The 21,667-nt window shown below is 46.4% G+C and overlaps 2 protein-coding genes across 2 annotated transcripts in view; one reads left to right on the top strand and one right to left on the bottom strand.

Annotated features, from left to right (window-relative positions):
* LOC106751720 overlaps positions 1-19,496 on the top strand; it is a 69,658-nt gene extending 50,162 nt beyond the window's left edge. The window contains exons 2-6 of the mRNA XM_014632768.1: positions 724-926; positions 9,897-10,032; positions 14,352-14,485; positions 18,182-18,416; positions 18,867-19,496. Coding sequence (XP_014488254.1) covers positions 724-926; positions 9,897-10,032; positions 14,352-14,485; positions 18,182-18,416; positions 18,867-18,943 — 785 coding nt within the window. The 3' untranslated portion in view covers positions 18,944-19,496. The remainder of the gene's footprint in view (positions 1-723; positions 927-9,896; positions 10,033-14,351; positions 14,486-18,181; positions 18,417-18,866) is intronic.
* Positions 19,497-19,730: 234 nt separating this feature from the next.
* On the bottom strand, positions 19,731-20,944 carry LOC106751721 (prefoldin subunit 5). The gene is made up of 2 exons (XM_014632769.1): positions 20,561-20,944; positions 19,731-20,283 (listed from the first exon to the last, which is right to left on the bottom strand). The coding sequence occupies exons 1-2, from the start codon at positions 20,763-20,765 to the stop codon at positions 20,003-20,005; spliced, it is 486 nt and encodes a 161-aa protein (XP_014488255.1). The 5' UTR covers positions 20,766-20,944; the 3' UTR covers positions 19,731-20,002.
* Between the last annotated feature and the right edge of the window lie 723 nt (positions 20,945-21,667).

The following is a 21,667-nucleotide window of genomic DNA, read 5'->3' as shown; positions in this document are numbered from 1 at the left end:
ACGATCGGAATTCTAAAGGACGATTCTTTAGTTCTCAGCGCGATACGGAATGTAATATAGTCGTGCCGAGAATCGCGACTATTTCGCGAATAAAGCGAAGCAAAATATTTCGCTTACGCTCCCGTAAAAGTATCCATAATCGAATTTTAATATGAATGCACCGTCCGATTCGCGTTGTAACTCCGATTAGACTCTTCACGAATAAAGGAGGTCGAATGCACGACGAGATGTTAATAATCTTGCTCGTGTTCCGATCGAATTTTATTTAGCGAAAATTTTGCTCTAAAACGTAATTACATAAAACGACGTTTAATGCGAAAGATTAAAAACTCGATTCGTGTTTATCAAAGCAATTGTTAACGGAATTTTCACCGTTTACAGCTCGTGCATATTGAATGCTTAAAAGCCGCCCCATATGCTTTCATCAAACTTATCAAGCTTTCATAAAGCTGATAAAGCTTAAAACTTATGCGATATAATCGCACGAATTTGTATTTTGTCCTTTCCACTTTTGCAAAATGCACTCCCTGCGAATAACGTCCATCGAGCGTTTGCGTTAAATGTCAGGGATAATTGCGCGAAATATAATTTCCGGATAGATTTTGAATTTCACGAGAAATAAAGGTAAAGGTACGCTCGGGAGCGGTTGCGATATTTTATCCGGTCAAATGGTAGTACTTAAATCGCGCACCGACACCGACTCTTTTTTCCCTCTGTTTTCAGGCGTTCGCGGACTGAACAATGTGTCAATCCATATACCATTGGCAGTGGCAGCTGGCACGACGGTCAACATGTCCTGCACGTACGATCTACAATCGGAAACCCTTTACACCGTCAAATGGTACAAGGGCTCGGAATTTTATCGATATATCCCCAAGGAGATGCCGCCGATCGGAGTGTTCGGAGAGCTCGGGGCGAAAGTTGTGGTAAATAATACATTAATGGGACGCTCCTGTTTCGATGTCAAAAGTTAGACAGATATGGATGCCTTTTTAGTGAGCCATTTCGTCTAGAAAACAGGTAAAAGCTTTCGTTATCTACTAATGTATACCGGTATGATGTTTCATTGGTCGAAATACTTCAATATTCGCTATCGAATAACTTTATTGATATATGCATGGCTTCGAACAATTTTTAATTGGCTTTTCCAGAGCAAAAACACATTACAATTGAGGCTGACGAATCGCCGCGTCATTTTTCCCAACTTATGCGGCTACTTTCAGGTGTCCCGTAACGTTTTGACGGTTTTAAACAGCTTAAAACACGATTAAAGTTGACGGTGTTGGTCGACACGCGACGCACATAATTTTCCTTTCTTCCCGCGCTCATTCGTGACGCCACGGAGTTGAAAAAAGGGATTGTAGGATCTCATCATCTCCGCGAAATATCTCTAATTGGAATCATTAGAACCGCGCTTCTAGTTTTACCTCTCGCGTACACGCAACGGGTTATTTCGAGCCGCAAGCTCCGTTATACTGGTTCCGCACTTGTTAAAAGTTGACTTCTACTTTTCAGGGGATCAAGTTTTATATGCCAACATGACGGGCAAATGTCGGAACTCGCGTAGACACGGGCGAGACACTAGCGTTAAATGCCTTTAAGTTTGGGCCGACCTAGCGAGGTCGTTTCCTTCTAGCCGTTAAATTTTCTTTTCATCGCGTACATCTCTACGTCCTGTGATTAATTATTCCGTCGCGCCTTAATTCACAGCTATTCTCGAAATTCCTTCTCAAACGAGACATTAAGAGACACGATATTCAACGAAAGCTCAAACAATAATAAAATCGACCGGTCGCCGGGCTTACGGCTTGATTCGCGAGCGAGGTATCAGCGGGGAAGAACTTGCAACTCTGCGGGAACCTTCGGTGCCTCGGCGTTTTTTGCCGCGGGAGACTCGATTTCGAGCCGATAAAAGGAGCCGACTGCGAATTTAACGACGCAATTTTCACGGGCGGATACACATCGCGTAACTTTCGTAATTGTATTGCACCTTATCGTCGCGCATTTCGCAACTTAAAGCGGCGCTTCGACGCGCTTTAAATGGCAGAACGACAAACGCTCCGAGAGTCGATATCGGTCGAGGAATAGCCGGTTCGCGTTACGACGCGCGCGCATGGCAGATTGGACGCTGCATATGTAGACGAATATTCGAAGCGCGTATCTGGGATGCATGAAGGAAGAAATAGCCCGTTTGCACGGCGGAAATTCGAAGGTCTGTAAAAATATACAATCTCGCCAATTAAAATCGACGCTGCGCACACATCGTCCGCCCGATCGAAATCTCATTTCTTGTCGTATATCTTCCGTTCGATCGCGTACGAGCGCGCGCAGCGAGAGACAAATACTCGTCGGACTACACCCGGGCTTTGTTCATATAATAAAACGTTACCGACTTATTCGTTAATAGACGGAAAAATCGCATTTTTGCACGTCGGATATTTTTGCACGAGGGAGAGCGCTTTAGGGATAATTTCTCCCCGCGAGAGGACACCGGCGAACGACGGCTTGTCATTTGTCTTCCTGTAATACGCTTTAATGTTTCGCCGTTCGATATTTGAAATCCGTTAGCGGGACGATTTATTTCAGAAGAAGCCGTACAACATCCTCTTTCCGTGTGCTTTTCCTATTGCGACGCGCGAATATAGAATGCATTTATTTTGCAGAAAGCGAGAGAGAATGTGTATATGTGTGTGTGTGTGTGTGTGTGTGTGTGAATGCGACGCTGCGAGCGAGTATTTCTGCAGTTCGCGTTTTGCGCGTTCAGAGGGTAAAAACTGTATTTTTTCAACGTAAATGGCGTTTATATCTCGTTCCGACATCGCGCGACACTTTGTCGCGGGAATTAATTTGACAAAGTAGGCGCGGCAAATATATCGCTGGGCAACATCAAAGAAGTGTGTCGCGCGGGGTTAAACTAAATTATCATGTACTCGGAACACAACACGGGCATGCCGATTATTCATTCGGCGACAGAAATTATAACCGCCGCTCTATTTCACGCTTAATAAATACGCGTTGGCGTGTACTAGCCGCGCGAAAAACACACACTTGCGATGTGCAACGCGCGGACGATACTCGACTCGTTATTTAACGAAAAAGCGGCTGCAAATCGCGAGCGTAAGCGCAAGGAATTTTTCCCGGCCGCGGGACGACGACTTTACTCTTGAGCTTTATTGCAATTACGGCTCACCGTTACATAGCCAGGATTCTTCTCTTTGTCTAGCGATCCGCCCGGCCGGCGAGACGACGCGTTGAACTCTTCGTTTTCCCACGTCGACCTGTCGTTAAAAACGCGGATTATTGTGTACAAATGAGAACACTCACGGCCGCGCTCTCACTCAAAGTGGGCGCGATCCGCCGGATATAAAACGTCGGCGCGCTCATCGCGATTGCGCTCTCGACGTAAGAAAAAATATTAGGTGCACCGACGGGAGGTAACGGTGGTCGCGATAAATCGGACGTGATAAATTTTCATATTATTTCGCGAACGGCTCGGTTACGTGATCCGGCTACTAAACGCTTCCTTTACCCCGCTTATTAATGCAAAAGATATTATTTCCGCCAGCCCCGGCAACGCGGCGAGCCGCGCCAAAGTTCGGCGATGTAATCTGTTTTTCATCACGGCGCATTTGCGTAAAAAGCGAAGGGCTACCTTCGTCGTTTTAAACGAAACTCAATAGCTTGTCGCGGAAATCTTGCGTGAGCTCAAAGCGCCGTCGGAATTATCTCCCGGTGAGATCTCTTTATCTCTCTTCTCTTTTTTCCCTTTCCCCTTTTTTTCTACCCTTTTTTCACAGTCTCTGCTTGTTAATGCGACGTTTCAAAGGACACTTCGAATTTATCACGATGTCGCACCTTGCGTGCGATCGACTACGTGTCATCGCGTTGACCAAAAAAAAAAAAAAGAGAGAGAGCGACGAGAGGAGACGAGAATGATGCGCGCTGCGCGATATTTCGAGTTACGCACATACGCACACGCGTGCACGCGTATACCAGTGCGCGCGAGCGAAGAAAGAATAATCGTTGCAAAATCAACGTTTTTAAGTTGAGCGGAAAAAGGAGATGTACAGTTAAAACCTTTATTCGAGCTGAATTAAAACACAGCTGACGGCTTTGTTCAATTTGTGTTAAAGCGCAACCGCAGCATCTACCGGGCCCCTTGAATCATTCCAAATGCGATCTCCAAAGCGTTGACACCTTTCTCAATCTTTCAATTTGCGGAACGCAATGAAGGATGACAATGCAAATTTTACCGGTATTTTCAATTCGTGTGTAAACGCAATCATGAATCTGTTTAATGTAACAACATTTTTGAATTAGTTGGATCGTACAGCTTGGTAATAAATTAAAGCATAAAGCACAGAATATGACAACGTTGCCGAGAGACATCGTGCATAATCACACGTCTACCAATTATCAATTATTACCGAGAAAAGGAGGAGCCAACGGCTCTAATGATATTCGATTAGAAACAATTAAATAAGAGCAAATAAATCATTTATTATTCAGACTCGGTTCTCATTTGGACCTTATCGATGAAATGGCCATATTTTATTACCGTATTCATCATAAGGACGTTTTTTAGTGTCATTGCGATTTCACTAATTGACACGTGCTATTCGCGTCGACTGAAAATGTACAAAATGCATCTTCTAATTTGCTCGCTGCCCGGACAGTCGACTTCTCTCCTTTACACCGCTGATCTACGTTTATACTTGCTTCGTCTTTGCATCCTGACTCCAATCTGTTTTGTGTCTTTAATTTCATCAGAAGGGTTCAAACGAGGACCGAGATATCTGAATAATAAATCGATTAAATAAATCTACTCTGCAGTATCGTTAAGTTAAAAAAAAACAGTACACCATCACAGCTGGTGCGGAAGCTTTTATTCACCCCCGTTTAATTGTTCCTCATCGATTATTAATTATCGTACATCGCACACCCGGTCGAAATCGTTCGCCAGGACAGGATTTCTTCGGGTCTCGATGCAACATCCAAAGATGAATTCATGGGCCCGTCAAGAAGCGGCGCGAAGCACGCGCGCGATCGATTCAGGCGCGTTCGGGCGCGTCGAGCGGAAAAACAACGAGGTGGAAAGAGACGTTCCAATCCGCTACGCTGATAATCCGGCCGTGCCGCGCGCGTAGCCGCCTCGAGAAAAAGTAATCGTCACAAAATCAATGTTTTTCGGCGAGCCGAACTGGAAAAAAGGAAGGAAGGAAGGACGGACGCGGGGGAGTGAATCGAAAAAAAAAAGGGGGGAGAAAGAGAGAGATCTAGTTAAAGAGCCCTCGCGCGGCCGCCGCGATTTCCGCGCGATCCGCTCTGAGCGGCCAGCGAGAGAGGCGCTTTCGTGCACGCGATGGTTTTCCAATTAGATTTTACCGGCGGAAAGTACGGACAGCGCTCGGGCCAATAAATTGCGACGCACTCCCAGCGGGGGGACAGAAATATAGCGCGAGAATTGTGGCTACGACCGCGGGGACGATATGGGGGGAGGGGAGGGGGCGGTTGGCGAAGCAGAAGAGAGGAACCGCGCGACGAGGGAACGAGGAGGCGGCGGATACCCGGAGAATACTCGTCGCGATCGCTCCGTATTTCGCGAACCTCAACGATATTAATATCATTCGTCGGGCGGGCCGGGCTCGAAGAATTTACGGCGCGAACGTTACGCCGGACGGGGATATCGTCGAATCGCGATATTATGTAACCAGGCGGAATAGAACGATACACATCGCTCATTGTGTGCGTTGACTTCACGCATGAGCGGTGCCAGTCGATCTCCGATGCGGATTTGCTCGGCCGCGATTCTAATTTTCGAGATAAACGCAACGGACGCGCGGACTATCGTTTCCGATGACCCACGGGCGAATAAAAATGCGTTTACGCAAAGATGTGGGCCAGCCGAAGCGAGTTCGCCCCGCGGTTTCGGCGGGGGGACGAGATTTTTCCGCACGGGGGAAAATAATGAAGCATCGTAGCGAAACCGCGTCGTTGATGCCGCACGTGCGCTGCGGCAGCGATAAAATTTTGCCGGCGTAGTCGAATTAACGAATTACTCGTAATCAGAATGTATAGTGGAAAAAATTTCTTTGTATTCAATTACATGTTTTAATTGGAACGGATTTGTCCTTTGGAATGGAGCGAACGAATTTTTCGATTATACGATAAATATCTCTTTACGTCAGATAACGTATTTTTTTATCCAAACATTACAATAGTTATTACAGGTGATAAATAATTTGAAAGAAACAGCATTGTGTTGGGAAAATATTAAAAAAGTTTGTCTCTTTGTCTCGATGGTTTGAATATTTAATATATAATGAAATAAATTTTCTGCATTGAAAACTAAATATTACGCATACGCACATGCATATTTTCTCTAGATAATATTATTTTTTCTGTCAAATAACACGGTTTACTCTAGACTGAGAACATTTTCATTCAAACAAAATGGTATTTGACATTGATATCACGTTATTTATATTAAATAAACCCAAGTCAAACAAATGCCTGCATTAAATGCAAAATATTTTTTTCTCCGTGTAGAAATAGTTTTGTTGCTAGGTTAGAAAATACTTTGCCGAGTGGATTTGTCCTCAAGACACGTTAATCCCCAGTTAGAATGAAATATCGGGTGGTTGAACAAGTTTCCGCCGTTTTTTTCTTTTTCTGAAATAAAAGACCTGTGTTTCATGAGAAGCAGAAAGAATAGTTTATTCAAAGTAGTGCCCATCGTTAGCTATAACTTTTTCCCACTTTTCACGTAATAAGCGGATTCCGCGATGGAGGAACTCCGGTTCTTTTGAGGCGATCCAGTGCTTAAGCCAATTTTTCTTATCTTCGTACGAAGTGAAGAACTGCTCAGTAAGGCCACGCTACATGGACCGAAACAGATAATAATCCGAAGGAGCCAAGTCTGACGGACACGGCGGGTGAGGTAACACATCCCCGCCGAGTGCTTCCAACGTATCCTTGACTGGTATCCTTGAACTTGACTTCGCAACATGTGGTCAAACATTGTCGTGTAGCGAAATCACTTTGCCATGTCTTTTGGCACATTCTGGACATTCGTCTTTCAAAGCTCGATTCAAATTCATTAAATTGTTCTCGGTAACTATTCACTGTTGATGGTCCGACACGCTTGCAGCAATTCATAATACACCCCGCCTTTTTGATCCCAAATACACAACGTAACTTTCCGTCCATGAATATTCCGCTTTGGCGTTGATGATGATAGCTGGCCGGGCTTGCTTCATGCCTTTGGTCGTTTCGGATTCTCGTAGTGGGTCTATTCTTCATCCCCGGTAACGATTCGATGGAAAAATGACTTCCTGTTCTGTCTTTGAAACAATAATTAGCACATGGTTAAACGCCTTTTAAGGTCTCTTTCTTTCAATTCATGTGGCAACCAGTTTCCGAGTTTTCGAATCATTCCTATTGCTTGTAAATGTTTATTAACAGTCGATTAATCAATATTTAATGCCTCTGACGATTCTTCCGATGCTTTAATGCTTTCTTAAATTTCTTAACTTCTCACAGCAAATAATCTCAGGAGAATAATCCAGCGAATGGCAATTAGTATTCTTGGTAAAACGTTTTACCGTCCATACAGTAACTCGTGGATTTTATTGCGACAACATATAATTTATTGTACCGGCAAATTACTTTTCTCCGCGTGTAAAAATGATTTTACGCGAATAATAAAATGACTGAAAAAGTCAGGATCTCATTCGACCGACATGGCGAGCTTAACAGCCGAAAGACTTCGCAAGTTCTCTTCTATCGCGACGTCCGAAGTGAATCGTTTCATCTAGGATGGAAACGCCTCGCTTCTTGAAATAGTTTTGTTTATGCCGCGTGCACTGTCCTACATTTCCGCCGAGTTTCACATTTCCTTGAATTTTCGGGTTGTCAAACTTTCCTTATTCTTTCCTTTCCCAGTTTAGATAACTTCGGAAGAGCCCCGAGATATACACAGGTACGACCGTCGCGTGCCTTCCTTCCGGAAAACGCCTAAACGCGGGCGTTTCCTTACCGTCGCTGTTAACCGTTCTTACTCTCAGCATCCCCGACGTCACAGGGGGTAATATAGAAAGAATGATCGGGATATCCGCGTCCCGACCGGCGGTCAAAAACACAGTGAAGTTACGGTAATAGCATCGGCGATATCGTTTCCTCCAAGCGCGGGGTCGTTGGAAGCTTTAAGGATGTCCCGAGGGATCGGCGGTCCGGCAGCTCTCTTTCGGAACGATACGCCCGTCCGTGATATAGCATATGAGCGTGTCGATGCCACAAGCATGGAGCAAACCACGGCAAAATTAATTGTGTGATTTATACGCTGCCACCGGCAACATATAATTAATCCCTGTTGCGAGAGGTATTGTTTGTCGCGGACGAGCGAGCGCGCGAGGACGTCAAAGCGGGCGAGTAAGTGCGATCGATTCGCAATAAATGGCACTTGCCGCCCACCCCGTATATACCGCTCGGTCAATTCTGCGGTCGATGCTAAATTAACTCAAAATTCAGTAGGCGTACCCGCGCTTCCCACCATCGCCGGTCGTTTTACAGGACGAAATAATATGTAATTCATCCGTTCCGCGCGCGCACCGCTCTCTTCCCCCGCGCCCAGTCCGGCCCGTCGGTCCACCACGCACCGCTCGCTACCCTGAAAAGAGGGGCTATTAATCTTGATCTTTTTAACGGCACAGTTTCTCACCGCGACGAAATCACAAAGAACGTCATCTTCGGAGTTGCGTTATCGGCGAAACGATGAAATATCGCGAACAATATCGCGCGGGAGTGACTTGTGTAATTATGTAATTTATCTTCCGAGATATCTAGACAATTGAATGCGCGCCGCCGGAGATATTGCGCGATATTGTCTCGCAAAATTGCCGGTATTTATTCTCGACTTGATAATCATGTCGAAGGCATGACTCTATTTATTTAACAAACTCTTGAATGGAGACATACCGCTCTCGTAAACAACGAGGCCGTCGCACTGATGAGATTCGTGATTTTCGGCGCCAAACGTATTTTACGGTCGAAATGTTCGAGTCTAAAAGCTCCGATGGAAGGTTAATCTTCAATATCGGGCTGTAAAGAGCATGGATGTTTTCTAGCACACATTTAATATTAATAATGTTAAATTATTATTATGGTTGTGGAAGGGTAATGCACGATGAACAAAAATTTATCCCCCGATAACCGTATTAATAATTTGACATTATCTATATTAAATGGCACTGAAACATCCGTGCTGTGCTTCTTACGACTCGATTGACAATATTTTATAGTAATAGCGACATGTACATGTAAGATTATTATCACTGACATTATAACAATACTTACTGGAAAAATGGACTATTTTTGTGGTTAAAATAAAAAATGAGAACATTTGGCGCCGAAAGTAAGTATAATTTTTTATCGACGCGCGCATCGTTTTCATCTATGCGAGCGTAATTCCATTAGCGATACCGAAAGAAAGGGGAGCTGCGGATGCCGAGAGAGCAGTAACGGGTAAGGAAGAGTAACGTAGTTTATAAATCACGTATAAATAATGCAACTGTCAAATGGACGGATCGAATCGCACAGATAACGGGAACAACAGTGCGTTACTTGTTGCACATGATGCTACGGTTCGATATAATTTCACGGTATATTATATAACATATGCATGTTTATGATAACATCTTGCATAATACAGAGCCTAAGTAGCACAAACATTGTAATTACCGGCGGATTTTGTCGATTAGTGCGTGCTGCATCGCGAATGCGTATGCGCATATCGCAGTTGGCGCATATATATATATATATATATATATATATATACACACACACACACACACATTTATCCCTGTCACTGAGAGTAATACCCCCTAATTACGTTTCAGACAAATCGGAGCGACGCGCATCGAGTGGTCCTGAAGGATATACAACCCAATCATACCGGCAAATATCGCTGCGAGGTCTCCGGAGATGCTCCCACATTCAGTACTATAATGGTTGCAGCTTACATGCACGTAGCTAGTGAGTATCTCCAGAAGCGTATTTTACATCCGAGCAAAGATAACACGACGCGCGCGCGCGCCGTGAGAGAACTGAGCGCGGCTCTCTCGGGCGAGCGGCTCAACGCGTAGCAGAATAAACACGGGCTCCCTATGAATCCCGATACCCAAATACGCCGTCGAAAAGACAGGGTGGAACGGTGACGTTCGCGGGAAAAATAAAAACCGTAATTTCGCGCGATGGGGTTATCGCACGCGCGATAATCGATCGCGGGCAGTGGAGGGGTCGGACTTTCGGTGGAACGATACTCGGCGGCGTTTTGCTGGAGAAAATAGCACTGCCATCTCAGCGGAATAAAGTGCGTCGGAAAAAATGTCAAGAGAGAGGTGCGCGCGGCCGTGACTGTTGAACGCCGCTGAGATCCGTCGAAAATTGTAGGTAAAAGCCTGGACGTAGAGAACGGCTTTTTAATTTCTTCACTTGATGTTTTTGCAATCTACGCGCGGGTTAACGTGCGCGTCTCGTGATATCGAATTTTCATTTGGCGCCGCGCAGCAAAGCGAATTAAACTCGAGCACACTTCTCGCACTCGTGTATACTTTGCGTGATATTTCCTTTTTTTCTTTTCCGACGAGTTTCTCGCGTTTCCCCCGGTGCGTTCGTGCAAACGAAAAGGAGCCGCCTCTTTCGAGTAACGAATAATTTCCGGGGCGAGTAAGTAAAGGTGAAGTGAAATGTCGACGTTTTCTTTTTACTTCGCGCCAGACCCAATTATCCGAGTCGAAATTTTGCTTCTACATTAATTCCCCAAGTTCCGCCGAATCTAGTCTTGTTATTGTGACGAAATCGAATTTAAATTCTTATCGCGGTGCGCAACGTTATTCGACATCATTGCTATCTTCGTTTGCCCTAACAACTCTTTCCTTTCCAGCTCTTTTGAAACTCCAAGTCCTATGGACATTTTCAACACCAATCAAAGGAACAATAGAACGATTATGAATTAAGAGAATTTATTCGTATTTATAGATAATATATTTCTTATATTTAACATGAGTTAATTAATTAAATTAACATAGGTTAATTTAATTTAGTTTATTATATTTAGTTCACGTTAAACACTCTGTTCATACATACTTATATTCACCATTTAATTTTTGCTTATCTTATATGTTCCGTTTGTATTAAGTGAAAGTTACGTAATTAATACATTGCTCATAGAAATTGGAAGCAACGATTAAATATAGAGGTAACCGAATATTTGATAATTCTTGAATAAGTCCTTTAATCCTCAATATGGAGGGGATAAGTAACCATTTGCAGCATTAAGATAGAACAGTATAGAACAGTGGCTTGTAATGTTACATTCCAAGATCCTCCCTAATGATCCTTTAATCCTTTGGGCCCCAATGGGATATATACGTCCCATCAAGTACTCCAAGATGTGCGATATAATTCATTTTACGTTGCATATTTTTGGTCTGTCTGAATATTTGCAACAACAACTTTCTCGCTTTCTATGTAAAACTGTGATTCTATACAATAAGAAGTCACAAATCGTCAATAAGTAGAAATTGTTCAAAATAGTTATCAAAAGAAAAAGAAACAAACCCGGTCCCGAAAGGTGAAATTCGCCGGAATTTATAGCGTTAGCTCGGAAATGAAAAAATTTCGAGCATAACGAGGCTCGCATGCCGAGTCAACATTTAACAGCTCGATTGCACGCCACGCGATTTACAACGCCACGGGGCCGATAATTGTCACATTGGCTTTTTCATGAATCTTATAAATTGTGGAATTTGCGAGATTTACGGGGCCGATAATGATCGGTAAGGTATCGGACGTCGTCGTAAATTTGTCGAACTCACGGGACTCGAGTGACACCCGCGGAGAAGAACGGCTTCCTATTTTATAAAGTCACGGAACCTATAAAATATACACGGTCGCCTGCCAGCGGCTCTCAGCCGGGGCGATGCGGGAAATTACACGTTAACGTTACAGGTAACTCCTCTGCTGGAGCGGTCGCTTATCCCCGCCGCGCGAGCACGGCGACAAAAAGCCCCGGCGTCATTAGCCTTGATAACAGCGCGCAATAAACCTGTCCGCGGGACAGAGCTCCGTCGATCGGGCCGATGCTTATTGAATCCCGCGCCCATCCGCCGTACGATGCAGGCCGCGGCCGAGAAAAAGCGTGAAAGCCGCCGCTAATTCCGCCATTTAGTGCCATCAAAGCGTTAAATGGATAATGTTAATTTATGAGCGCCGTTCCCCATCGGCTATCGCTGTTTAGGCCGGCCGCGCATGATCTTCTCGTATAATTCTCGCCGGTAACGTGGATAATTGCTGCGACCGATCCCGCCGGCGAGACCGTCGCTTTTTACCGGTGTCCTTCGCGCATAGCGACACCTATTTCGCGTCGCATTGTTAAAATTCAATAAAAAGCATCTCGCATTGTCCCATACGAGTGAGACCGCCGCGACGGCGGTGGTGGCGATGACGATGGGGTGGACACGCGAGGATCCGTGATGAATCGGATTCGGTCGTGACCCGTTAAGTTTTTTGCCGCCACGACTGTTCCTCGTGCGCTGCCAGGTACATGCTCTCTCTCTCTCTCTCTCCCTCTCTCTCTATCTCTTGCTCCTCTCCGGCATGTCTTTCGCGCGAGAGTGCCTTTCATTATCGTCGTTGATTATCCTACACGGCGACTAGTATTGTCACCGTAATCGCGCCCAATTAAAACGCAGTTAAGCGAAGGGAGAGAGTGAGAGAGAGAGGAGGGGGGGGGGAGGGGAGGGGAGAAAGGGACCGAGGCGAGGGCGGAAGGGAGACGCGATCCAGCGGTCGTGGAAAGGAAGGAGACGCGGAGGAGCGTCGGGGTCTCGTTCCCACCGTTCCTTACCGCCGTCGCCGTCGTCGTCGGCGTGCGTCGACCTAACGACGCCACAAGCACGGTAGCGATCCCTCCTTTGAAGGGACGAGGTGATTGCCTCCTCTTACCGATCACGGACTCCTCGTAAAAGCTCGATACTGGATCGGGCCCTCGCGAATCTACCCCTCTCCCCCTCCCTCTTTCTCTATGGCCCGTCTCGTTCGCTCCTTCTCCCCCGGTTCTCACGAGGCTGAGCGATCATGCCGTTCCACACGACACACGTTGAAAATGGTAATATCCCTCTCGGCCGTGTCCTTGAGACTCGGTCGCGCGGCGAGATCCCGCGAGGAAGGAGCGGCCCGAGGCGGAAGTCGAGTCCGGGGAAGGAAGTGAGAGACAATTCCTTGACAGCTCCTGCGTCGGACCGCCGGCGAGGGAGGCGGGAGGGAATCGACTGCCTTCTGTGGACGTTATAATGATCCCCCGAGATGTACTTGATACGTTATGTATATATATGTTGCGCGAGCGAGCGAACTTCGCTTAATGACGATGATGTTCGCGGAAACGTTCGAGAGACCGGGGCTCCCAGCTGACTTATCGCGTGCGAAACGCGGGAACGAGCGGCGGCTCGTATCGAAGCGGCCCCGATAAGGCCGATTTTGAATAAATCTATACGCGAGCGCGCGTTTTATATTTATGAAGGCGCGTATACGCGAGCGCGGCGAGCGAACCGCGCTCCGGGCCCTCTCGGGCTTTGTACGGAAACGTAACTTCTAATTTACGGCGGACGCTTCGCTCTTTCAATTCAATTTCCCGAGATGCGGAACGCGCCGGCGCGATATCCGCGCATAAACGGAAACCCCCGCGCCATTGTGTCGGGGATAAAAGTCGCGCGTTTTTGTCGTATCGCGCGCGCGCGCGTTGCGAAGCAATTAACAAAGGGCAGCGTTTCGAGCGCGTGTAAAATTATCAGAAGCGAAACGGTGCCCTCGTCAACGCGGAGACAAACGACGATTATTTCGCGCGGTGAGAGGAAGCGGTGATATTTATGGGACGCACGCGCACACACGCGCGTGATCGAGATGCGTTTCCGCCGGTGGTCCACGGGTGTCCACGAATCTGATCTGAAATTGTCGAGCTGAATCGACTGAATTCGAAATGAATCAGCGTGTATCGAGCGTACCGTATCGTATCGGCCGTGTTGAACATAACGCATTGCACGGCCGGGACGTAAAGACGTTCGCCACGCTAAAGTCGAGGTCGCTAAACGGCCGCAAAAAGCGCCGTTTCCGCGATTTCCGCGTGAAACGCCTTCCGACGTTGCGAACAATGATCCCGATCGCTATTGCGCGGTGCTTTCGCCTCTGTTTTTGCGATTATCGGCCGAAGGAACCGGACGTAACAATGGCTGTCCGTAACCGTGAAAACACGCCGCTATATGCGATTGTTACCACAAGGCGCTCTGAATTTGCAGGTCTGCCGAATGGCGATCCCGAGCTGCGGGTGGAGAAGACGCGCTACGCGGTCGGCGACACCGTACGTGGAAACTGCACGGTACCGTCGGGAAATCCTCCGGCCAACGTGACGTGGACTGTCAATGGGACACCGGTAGGTTGATGAATGCGAAAAGTGCACCCGGGGAATCCCCCTCGAGCGTTCTCGCTGATTCACGACGAGCCGCATAAATATTAATTCGCGTCTTGTTCCCGGGATACACGCCGGCCGTCGCGAAATTTTTGCAAGTCTCATCCGTCAAGCTCGAATTTCCGTAAACGGCCCCGAATACATCGGATCGTTCGTCCGGCCCGGAAGTAATTCAATCGGAATGTAAAATCCGATTTTTTGATAAACACCGAGGTTTCCCAACGAGAATCCTTCCTCCCGCGCAACGCGAGAATGACGAATAATTTTTGCGAGCGTGCTGACAATGTTAGTAATTACTTTTGCTCCTTCGAGTGGACGGTGTCGCGAAATGCGCGCATACGCAGAAGTCAGAGTTATCCTCGGCTTCAAATACAGCCTTTTTGTATTTTAATCACCAAAATGGTAGTGATGATGCGGATGTAAGATCATTATCACTCATACTGAAAATATAATTTCTATCTGTGTATTTTCTGAAAAAAATAGCGAAAATGTCACTGATTGAATCGTCGAAACAGTTGCACCGATAATCAATGAATATTCACTAACTTTTAGTGGAGACCTTCCTTTTTACTCAGCTCTTTTGTTGAATCCTTCATCGATTTTGGCTAGTGAACGATTCGTTGCAAATACATGCACATATATCGTGTGTGCACCTTTTCAAACACGACGAAAATTAAATCAATTAAACATAATAAAGAATATACAAAGCAAAATCACTGACAAATGCCTTAAGAGCGAGATTGAGATAATAAAGAAGAAGTAACAAATAATAGTAATAAATAATCTTTTTTAATTGTTTTTTCTGCAATTAAATCTCTTTGATGGAGACCAGTTGCTGCTGTTCACAGACTTTCGCAGCGAGATTTCACCGATTTGCGATGCAGTACTTGTAATGAAAATCACCAGCGACTGCTGACTGCTTCTCAGTGATAATACGCCGACTGCACTTTCGAGAGTACGAAAGGATCGCGCGAGTCTCGAATTCATTGGAAACGCAAAATAATGCCTGATAAAATCTAATCACACGGGTAATATAATACATAAACTCCGTCGCGCGCTCGCATCGAGAGGGGCCTCGAGGCGAGGAAGGCCGCTTTACGTTTATTAACTCCATCATATAGGCCATTCAGCTGAACGCCACGGTTGACAATAGCGGATTTTCAAGTATGCCATTACTTTGTCCACTTGATACAACGTTTCGCGCCGCGGGTCTTTTGTTTCTTTCTGCGCTTGTCATCGCCACTGATGACAGCGCGCCGTGTCGGTTTGTAAAGTTCTTCACGTCCGACTTCAACTCGCTTGTTCCATTCGGGCGATGCGTTTACAAACGCCGCTCTAACGTGGAACATTCTTAATAGCCGTCACCGTATTTTTCAGCACCCCGGCTTGTAAAAATCTCTCCCGTCGAAGTCGCTTTGTCGTTGCCCGTTGAACGCATTGTCGGCGACGTTTCTCCAGGTGGCTCGAGTTTCCCCATTGGAGCCTCGGCGGCTTCGTATCGTGTTTTACAGCCGGAACGCAATATCGCGTAATAACGAGGAGGAAGAAATTAAAATTCTCCCCGCTGTTGCAGGACGCGACGGTGACGTACAATTGTCACGAGAACTCGCTGTGCCGCGCTGTCCGCACCCGGCTGTGCGTGAATTACTTTCCCAATTAAAATATTTCACCGTCGTTGCGCGCCCATGAGATTTTTTTAACTACCCGAGCGCACGCTCGCCGACGCGATGAGATAATCGCGGGGCGAATTTGCATTTTCGCTGCGCCCGAGAAAAACACAAATCCCGTCTCTCCCCCTCGCTTATCGCGGCGAAGGGAAGATGCGCGTGTTCGGCCGCTCGATTAACCTCATTAATTATCGCGGAGCAAGCTAACCGAGGTGATTCTCTTTTCGCGGCTGTGATTATCCCGCGATATTCGCCGATCGCTTACACAACAGAGCGCTGAGAGACTACGCGATTTCGCGCCTCTAACTTCATCATTCCCGTCGCGATCGCTGCCTGAAACGTTCGACTTTGCCTCCGGTTCGCCGGCAGCACAGAAGCTTCTACTTTAAGTAACGCGAACGGTTTCTCAGCGTGAGGATTCGCGATCGCTACGAGCGCGAGTCGATACATGCAACGTATAAATTATAACGCCATTAAAACGTAATTACAACTTTTCCAAACGCGAAACGTGTGTGCGTGTATGCTCGCGATCGTTCACCGACCGCTCAAGTAGAGAGAGAGAGAGAGAAAGAGAGAGGGAGAGGGAGAGAGAGGGAACTTAACACTCTTGCCTTTTTTTGCGCTTCGCGTGCGTATAAATATTTAATCGGTCTCGGTAAGCAACGAGAGTATCCTGCCGGCCCATTAAACGAAATTGCTCATACGTGATCGACCGCATTAAGCGCAGGACGAAACGTCGCGCTCGATCGTCCGCCGACGAGAGAAGGGGACTTGTCAGCCCAGAGGCTCGACGAGCCACGACGAGCACGTGTTCCCGGTGTGGGTTCCCGCGTTAGCCGCACGAGATGCGTGGAAATTGAGTCGCGTTCCTATCACGGAAGCGGCAGGAAATGCGACATCGGTCAATCCCCGCGACGCGGACGACGCCGTGGAGGAGGGTTTGGGAAAATCGGCGAAATCGCGCGAACCCGTTACCGCGCGGATACACGCGGTGCGCGGCAATTCAGGAAATTATAAAGATCCTCCTCTCCCGCTGGTCGGCGGCGCGCGAACGGCCGTCGTTTTAATCCGGAACTCTCACTCGGCGAGCCGGTAATCTGCCTCGCTTTTATGAGCGTCCTAAGAATCCGATAAACATCATACTTACAGCCGAACGCGCCGCGAATCACTCACGGCTCCCGCAGGAGGCGTTGCCGCCGCGAACGAGCGGCAGGAAGCAGTAAGGATGTTACCCGGCGTTGCTACCCTCGTCCCTCGTCGCGCTCCACCCTGTCCTTCCGCGTCGACAGGGTCGAGGGACTCTCTCTTTCTCTCCCTCCTTCTCCCTTCCCCTCCTCCCCTTTCTCTCTCTCTCTCTCTCTCTCTCGGTCCATCCACCTATGTCTACCCGGTTAATTAATTCTTTACGCGACCACTCGTCCTAACGAGCTATCGGCAAAACTGCGTCCGCGTTTCGGAAATTGAAACAGGATCGTGCGACCATTAGACGATTAGGTTCTGTAACGAGAAAACTGGAGGACTTCCGCGAACGGTCCTCCTAGGAATAAATTATTAATTCACTCGCGCAAGAAGCGCAGGGCAGCAAGAGAGAGAGAGAGAGAGAGAGGGAGGGGGTTGGAGTTAGAAAGAGAGATGATTGCACGACGGCTATGTCGTAAAGCGAAGTGGGTTTCGACGTATATCACTTGGAAGTTAATTGATTTTAGAGACTCGTAAATCATCGCGTCCGTTTCCGCGGCCATCGGCGGGCTGGGTCGCGCGCGGATCACCGCCGCGTTTCATTGATCATCGAGGAACAAGTGGCGACCGACAGCTACGCGGCCCTCTTTGTACGCGAAATATCTCTCGCGTTCGCGAGCGAAACGTCCGAGTTTCGCGTGTTTCTGGAATGGAAATTGAAGGAGAATGAGCTGAGGAGTCGGAGAATTGAGATAGATAGACAGAGGACCGATCCTCGGGGCGCCGACAGTTTGTACACGCTTCCTCGTCGCAGGTGAACTCGAGCTTCATCATGAACATCACGGACAAAGTCGGCGACAACCAGCAGCAGATGACGGTCGCGGGATTGGACTTCGAGACTATGCAGGATAACTTCAACAACGGCAGGCTGCACATCGTTTGTCACGCCAACGTCTTTCATCTGTACCAGAAAAAGGCCGCCGTACTCCTGATCGAGGAACGTCCGAAGCTGGCCTCTGTGTTAGGAACGCGAGAATCCTCCTACATCGGTAGCGTCGCTTTATCTCTCCTTTTCCTTTCATCGAGATCATATTTTCCCGATAGTTCGATTTTCCCCGGGAATAATAGGTCCGTACTTTTCTCCTCTTCCTTCCATCGAGGCAATCTTCGAGCGCTCACGCGCGCTGCAAGCGTTGTTCTATATTTATTGTTTATTACACGCCAAAAGAAAATAGAATGAAGCTTACGTGAGTGTCCAAAGAGAACGCAGCCTGAGTGCTTTGCATCTTTCTCATCTTCAGTTCCATAAATGTACTGATTCAGCGAAAGGAAAGAACAGACCTAATTGCGCGTGCATGCGAGAAACATATCACAGACACACATACGTACCGGCGCGTCGTGCGTTACATGTAATAATAAATCTTTCTCATTCAAATCACACGCAAACGCGCGTCTCGATCCTTCAGTTTGCTAACGAACAATATATCCTTTTGTCACAGGTAACGCAGCAAAGCACACCGCCGAGTGTTTCTACATCACCGCTATAACTACACTGCTGCTGAACAGCCTGAGATAACATCGATGAATCCCCAATGCGTTTTACGTGCACGATTGTATCGAGACGGAGCTGGAGTAAATCGTTTGTAAAATTTTGAAATTATTAAATGGGATGAGAAGGAAGAAAGAAGAACAGACAGGAGAACACCCGGGCAAGAGAGGGGAGGAAAATCTTTCGTTGAAATAAATACCGAGCGTATGTTATTCGTGTAAATAGGATAAAAGAAAAGAAAAAAGAAACACACACACACACACACACAGAATTTAGCGACTTATCTACGTGTATGAGATCTTCGTCCGCCGACGTGGACGAACTTGTAATCCGAATAACGTGTCGTATTATTATGTAATAGACCGACTAAGTGTCGCGCCAAACTGCCGAGACGTCTTATTTGACGACAGATCGTTGTGACCGTCTTTTTCTATCCTCCGACGATGATTTTTTGATACCTCCTCTGTGACACCTGTAGTTGACGCAAGCATGTTCCGTCATTATTACAGGTGAACACTGTTATCGTTTATAAACGACATTTTATTTCGATGATATACGAATAAAGGAATCGCCTTCGTTACTTCCGATCTTCAGTACACTGAAAGCCCCCGTATGTCTCCTTTCAGCGTTTCCTCGGAATCATTTTCATCGGAAAACGTTAGGTAATTAGCGCAAATTAACAGATAGTTTGTTAGCGAGTAACCTTACTGTCTCGACCTTACGTAAGAGCGAACGTTAGTTGTAAGACGAACGTTTAGTGAGGCGTACGTTCTTAATTGATTAACGAACGCATGTATTTCTGTACAAAAGAAAAGAAGCCACTGTATTGATTTATTAAATAGACGAAATCGAATAAATGAGATACGACAGGGTGATATCACAAAATGTGTACGCTTTGATTACACTAAATCAAACCATCTTATTGCTATTACAATGAACCAATTGTGTCCATATATATATTTCTCAGAATTGAGTTTAAGGGGAATCTTGCGGGTGACGCGCGAACGCGCAGCAGCAGCACACGAAACATATGTATTCGTTGCGGAAGGTATTCAAAATAAAATTATCCATTCGGAATCTAACACTTCACGCACGCTCTGCAGTCTCCTTCTGCATTTGACAATGAATTTTCATCTCTATCACGTCCACCGTCGTTTCCCTCATCTTGCTCTTCTCGAGTCCGAGCTGCTGAATCTTTTCCATTTGCTCTGTGACGTACTCCACCCTCCTCTTGAAATAGTCCTTCGCGTCCTCGATACCCTTCTCTGCATAGTAACCGGTACCGATGTCCACCAATACATTATTCGCATCCGCCAGTTTTCCGGTCACGAACATCGAACTTGTCAAAGGTACTAATATTTCGTTGCCTGAAAACACGTAGAAATCACACACTCCTGTATCATCATCGATACGTCCAAGATGATTTTCCTATTTCATCCATACCAAAACTGCGTAAAATCGTGCTACTAATTAAGAGAATAATGCTTAAAGCTTCTGAAAAATTCTAAAATTCTCTCATTAACACATTTTGTATGGTTTTTTGTTTCGCCGGAGTATCATGTTTCCTAACCTTAAAGCGGATACCCATCCACGAGACATCGGAGAGCGAAATGAACTCCGAGTAGTGGGATTTCGATGACTCACCTTCAACGTCAGGTGTGATTTTCTCGAGACAAGCGCCCGACTCTTGAAATCTGCTCTGTGCAATCTTTAGAGTGTGCAAAGAGTCCTGAAACAACCCAAGCTCCTGATCCAATTGCTGTTTCAGCATCGTCAGTTGCTGGAGATTCAAGCTCGCTAGGTCGACCTTTTGCAGCTGCGGCCCCGGCTTCATGGAGATTTGCGACATCTTGGTGGGATATGAATTATTATTCTTGAAAATATTACTTTTGTCTTGACGACTCAACGAGATCGCCGATATCACCAAACACGGTTAGAGCGAGGAACACCATACACTGAGCTAAGCTACAATGTACGTACAACCAATAGCGGCACTCCGTGCATAATATAATAGTAGGTCTGTTCGTATTCGCTGCACCGCTGAACTAGTGCAATAAGTTGATGCGAGACGAGTATATGTTTTCTCACTTCAACTTACTGCACTAATTCAGCGGTGCAGCGAAAACGAACAGACCTAGTACTATACAGCCAAGGTGAGAGAGAAGTTCCGTCTCGCAACTAGGGTGCGGGAATATGTATTTTCCTCTCTTTCTGAATGTATTGTGAACGTAATACGCATGCGTCGGATTGGCGTCTCCGCCAATAGAAAAAGAAAATATATTTTATCCTGTGTGTGTGTGTGTATATGTCATCACTGATCGCTACGCACTACACATCGTCTATCCTTTACTTCTGAGACGGCTTTCTCTTAAGCCGGTATTACACTACGGATTGGGGATTGAATTCAATTTAGCCAATTTAGCCAATCAGAAGTTAACTAAACTTAAGTTTAGTGAAATTTAGTGAATTTTATACTGATTGGGCGCTTACGCGCTGTAATTTTAATGCAATCTCAATCTTCTAGTCCATAGTCTGATATGGGCTTTATAGGCAGCATAGGGCGACTGGCTATATAGTATTATTAAGCCAGTGGCACACGATGATTGTTTACGTGCTGGATTGTTTGTTGGATGGAAATACCACGTTCTGATTGGTACATTTCTGAAAATGAATGACGATACACCAATCAGAACGCAGTATTCCCAGCCAACAAGCAATCCAACACGAAAACAAGCATCGTGTGCAGCTGGC

Source organism: Dinoponera quadriceps, unplaced genomic scaffold, assembly GCF_001313825.1.
Source record: "Dinoponera quadriceps isolate SergipeBrazil2010 unplaced genomic scaffold, ASM131382v1 scaffold399, whole genome shotgun sequence".
NCBI lineage: Eukaryota > Metazoa > Arthropoda > Insecta > Hymenoptera > Formicidae > Dinoponera > Dinoponera quadriceps.
This window is presented reverse-complemented; position numbering and strand designations above follow the sequence as displayed.

Excerpts from the sequence above, each read along its gene's own strand:
- LOC106751721 (XM_014632769.1), bottom strand. The coding sequence starts at position 20,765 with ATGTCGCAAATCTCCATGAAGCCGGGGCCGCAGCTGCAAAAGGTCGAC. Across the intron at positions 20,284-20,560 it reads AATCACACCTGACGTTGAAG|GCAACGAAATATTAGTACCT; the intron begins GTGAGTCATCGA and ends ACGTGTTTTCAG.